Source organism: Gavialis gangeticus, unplaced genomic scaffold (assembly GCF_001723915.1).
Source record: "Gavialis gangeticus isolate Ggan-Ray unplaced genomic scaffold, GavGan_comp1, whole genome shotgun sequence".
Classification (NCBI taxonomy): domain Eukaryota; kingdom Metazoa; phylum Chordata; order Crocodylia; family Gavialidae; genus Gavialis; species Gavialis gangeticus.
The window spans coordinates 117,837,427-117,842,024 of NW_017728992.1; the positions used below are offsets into that span (position 1 = coordinate 117,837,427).

General features: G+C 48.7%; 1 protein-coding gene across 2 annotated transcripts in view; it reads left to right on the forward strand.

Annotated features, from left to right (window-relative positions):
• The first annotated feature begins 72 nt into the window (after window positions 1–72).
• The window catches only part of MRPL15 (mitochondrial ribosomal protein L15), a 13,229-nt gene continuing 8,703 nt past the window's right edge, over window positions 73–4,598 (forward strand). Inside the window, exon 1 of one of the 2 annotated variants that reach the window (XM_019527342.1) lies at window positions 73–279. In XM_019527342.1, coding sequence (XP_019382887.1) covers window positions 163–279 — 117 coding nt within the window. In that variant the 5' untranslated portion in view covers window positions 73–162. Of the gene's footprint in view, window positions 280–3,574; window positions 3,610–4,598 lie in introns of those variants that run through there. The other variant, XM_019527351.1, reaches the window with a different exon arrangement.

Sequence of the window (4,598 nt, forward strand, 5' to 3'; positions counted from 1 at the left end):
ACCTCCGCCTCTGTGACTACGCTCTGCTGTTCCCTCAGCGACACCCCCGTCTGGGCAAAGCCAGAGCGCTGTGCTGCTGGCTCCGCCCCTCGTGGCACAATCACGACAGCTGGGGGGGGAGCTCCTGCCGTAAAGCACCCGCTTGCCCTTGGGAGTGGGGTAATGGCGGCCGCGTCGCGGGGTGGCTCGGGCGGCCCTGCTAAGGCGCTGGAGATGGTGCGGACGCTACCCCGGGTCAGCTTAGCTAACCTGCAGCCCAACCCAGAAAACAGGAGAAAGGTGGGTGCCGTGGCGGCGCTGCCCGCCTTGCACGTGGCCGGCGGGTGGTGGGGCCTCCTGGAGCCGGAGGCCCTGCTACAGTCCGGCCCGCGGGGCGTCGCTGCCCCTGGTGGCCACGTGGATGGGGCCAGCTCAAACCGACTCGCGTTTGATCCTCATCGAAGCAGGTCGTGTGCACTGGGCGCCCCGGCGAGCTGCTGTGTTTGCCCCTCTCCAGAGAGGAGCCTGTACAGGGCCAGGAACGGGGCTTAGCATGCTCTGTGCCTTGTGCTGCAGGGGGGCTTGAAGGGGGACGGTGGCCTTGTCAGTCTGTAGGATCCTGAGGTAAGGAGCTCCGCAATCCTCAGGACAAATGCAGTTTCCTTTCCCAGTCTTCAAGTCTGCCTGCATCTAGATTGAGACAGAGATAAAGCATCCTGAGCGCTGACAGACCACAACAGCTCGGCAAGCTTTTAGCACTATGGATTCTTATGGAAGTCTTGCTTTGAACTAGGTGACTTCCTGAGGTTGCTTCTAACCCCAGGTTTCTAGGATTGTGCCAGTCCACTGTAGACATGCTCTTACCAGTGATATATGCATTGTAGTTGTCCCTCTAACAGCAAGGCTGAACTTGATCTCATGGTCGAATCCTTACATGTAGATGTTGCAAGGATGGTAGCTTGGGACCTTTTACATGTATCCTTTTTAAGGTGTAGGAATAACAGGCTCTTACTTATGTTTGCAACATTTTATTTCGTAACATTGAATGAATTGTAGTTTGTGATGTGGTTGTTGCCATATCAGTATGTGTTGAGGGTGTCTAAATTGTGAAAAACCTTGTATCTGTATCAGTAACCTTTTGATGCAGACTCTGTTCAAATGCATTTACTCACATGATGGACTTGCAGCCCGCCTATAAAGTGCTCAGGAGTGGGGGGACAGATGTTTAATTAGAGCAATTCCCAGAGAGCTGCTCTAATTAAAACACCTCACAATCACATCTGTTAGGCCCCTCTGCATCTAAAAACAGCCATGGGATGCTTGAGCAAAACCTCATTCAAGGAGGTTTAGTTGGAACATCCCATGGGGCCACTTTAAAATGCACAGAGGCTTAGTAGAAGTGATGATGAGGTGACACTAGACTGTTTTTAATTAGAACAGGAGAAAACTTGATTAATCAGCTTTACTAACTACCACGCTACCATATGCTACACCAGGGCTGTCAACCTATAGCCCTCAAAGAGCTTGGATCAGCAACATGCTGTGACATATGGACCCACCTGTTTAAGGGGGATGCATTTTTTTGAGCCGCCTGCTGCTGCCCCAGCCTTCCCTGCTTTGCCAGGAGCTGCCTCTTATGCACTGTACAGTTCAGCTCACTATCACTGCTGAATTAGCTGTTCTTCACTGGCATTGTCAAGCCTTTCAGCAGTGTTTGATAAGCAGATGCTGTATTTGGAGCGTATGGGAGACTAGTCCTTGTAAGCAGTAGTTTAAAAAGGAGGAAGCATGAGCATTCATTTTATTAATGATCCATGATTGCATATATTGTTACCAGGACTTTAATTCAAACAGTACATATGTAACTTAAGAAAAAATGTCCTGCTTTGATGAAGTTAGTCAGATATTTCCCTTGTGTTGTTAGGAGTAAGTCTGAGAACCAAGATTTCAGAATTTCTTGCCTCTTATTTGATAGTGAAATAGGATGCGATCTTTTCCGACTCAGCTTCAGATAGAATCCTTGTTAAGTTGTGGGGTGAGGGGAAACAGAAAATTAGGGCTGGAAGGGACCTCAGGAGGTCATCTAGTTCAATCCCCTGCTTGGAACAGGACCACCCCCAACTAGATCATCCCAGTGAAAGCTTTGTCTAATAGGGACTTGAAAACCTCCAAGGATGGCGAGTCCCCAACCTCTCTAGGTAACTTGTTCCAGTGTTCACTACCCTCCTAGTGAGAGAGTTTGTCCTAATATCTAACCTAAACCTCCCTTGCTGCAACTTGACCTTTGCTGCTTGTTTTGTCACCTGTCACCACTGAGAATAGTCTAGCTCCATCCACTTTGGAACCACCCTTCCGGGTAGTTAAAGGCTGCTATCAGATCCCCTCTGTCTTCTCTTCAAAATAATTAAACCCAGTTCTCTCAGCCTCATCTCAGAAGTCACGTGCTCCAGCCCCCAAACCATTTTCATTGTCCTCTGCCGGACTCTCCAACTTGTCCACATTCCTTCTGTTGTGGGGGGCCCAAAACTGGACACAGTACTCCAGATGTGGCCTCACCAGTGCAGAATAGAGGGGAATAAGTACTTCCCTTGATCTGCTGGCAACTCTGCTACTAATGCAGCCCAGTACACTGTTGGCCTTTTTGGTAACAAGTGTACACTGCTGGCTTGTATTATTGTCCAATCTAACCCCCAGGTCCTTTTCAGCACAGCTGCTGCTTAGCCAGTTAGTCCCCAGGGTATAGTGGTACATGGGATTTTTCTGCCTGAAGTGCAGAATTTTGCGTTTGTCCTTGTTGAACCTCATGAGATTTCTTTTGGCCCAGTCCTCCAATTTGTCTAGGTCACTCTGTGAATCCTAGCCCTATCCTCCAGCTTATCTGATACACCCCCTAGCTTGGTGTCATCCCACCTTCCAGATCATTAATGAAGATACTGAACAAAACCCAGCCCAGCCCCAGGACCAACCCCTGAGGCAGTCCACTTGATACCAGCTGTGAGTTAGACATTGAGCCATTGATGACAGCCTGACAATCCAGGCAGCTTTCTAGCCCCCGTACAGTCCATTTGTGCAGCCCATGTTCCCTCAGCTTGCTTATAAGAATGCTGTGGGAGATGATATCAAAAGCCTTGCTAAAGTAGAGGTATATTACGTCCGCTGGTCTCCCCACATCCACAGAGCCAGTCATCTCATCATAGAAGGCAGTTGGGTTGATCAGGCATGACTTGCCCTTGGTGAATCCATGCTGATTGTTCCTAATCAATGTTGCCTTCTCTAAGTGCTTAGAAATGGATTCTTTGAGGACCTGCTCCATGATTTTTCCAGGGGTGGAGGTGAGGCTTACTGGTCTGTAGTTCCTTGGATCCTTCTTCCTTTTCTTAAAGATGGCACTATATTTGCTATTTTCCAGTAATCTGGGACCTTCCCTTATTGACATGAGTTTTCAGAGATAATGGCCAGTGGCTTTGCAGTTGCATTCTTGGATGCATTGCACCCATGGACTTGTATATATCCAGCTTTTCTAAATAGCCTCTAACCTGTTCTTTCACCACTAAGGGCTGCTTACCATCTCCCAAAACTGTGCTGCCCAGTGCAGTAGTCTGGGAGCTGCCTCTGCCCATGAAGACTGAGGTAAAAATGGGTTTTTTCCTCCTCATCTGTCAGTAGGTTGCCTCCCTTATTCAGTGAGGGACCCACACTATCCCTGATCTTCCTCTTGTTGCTAGAGGTGCATCAATTATATCAGTCCAACATTGGATTGGTACTGATGTAAAGAAAACTGGTTGTATTGGATACAGTCTGATGGGGCTGATAATTTGGCTGAGAAATGCCCATGCTGCATGGAGCCACAGCATAGCACTCGGGCAGCGAGGAGCAGAGCTGCACCAGGTGGTGGCATGGGGCAGGGAGCGGAGCTGCAGCAAAATCTGGGGTGGTTGCAGCCTGCTCCCAGTACCTCCAGAGCACGATCAAAGCCCAGCCCCCAGTGACAAGAGCCCTGCATAGCTCTAGCTCCACCCACAGCTGCCACCCACCCTGTGCCACAGATCTGGGGCCAGCCCCTGCACCCTATGAGCACTCCTGGGGTGCAAGCAGTGGCGAGAGCTGACCCCACCCCGCCCCACAAGCCTTGCCTTCGTCCCTTGCCCATTACTTGGGTTGGGTAGCACCTTTCCCCTCCTTTACCATGGAGGTGTTGATCTGCACCCCCCCCAGTGCCCCTTCCCTCCCCCTTCCTCTTCCACCGCACCAGACTTACCACTTTATGGCAGCTGTATTGGATCAGTATTGTCTGATGTGTCTATTTCAATACTGGCTACCAGTATTTGCCCCCAAAATCTCTATCATTGCACCCATAGAATCTCTGCTATTTCCAATGGCCTAATTGCTTTATAGTGAATCATCAGTAGGTTTGACAGAATTCGACTTTAATTTTTTGTTATAATTCTAACACATAATATCAATGTTTATTTTTAAGCATTCATTTAGATTTTTTAATCAATTTTTAAATTTTCAGGATTGTGCAAAACTAGGGGTGTGGGGAGCAGACAACTTATTAATGGTAGTATACTATTATTATAGTACAATTTAATGACCCGCCATGACCTGTATAACTACTG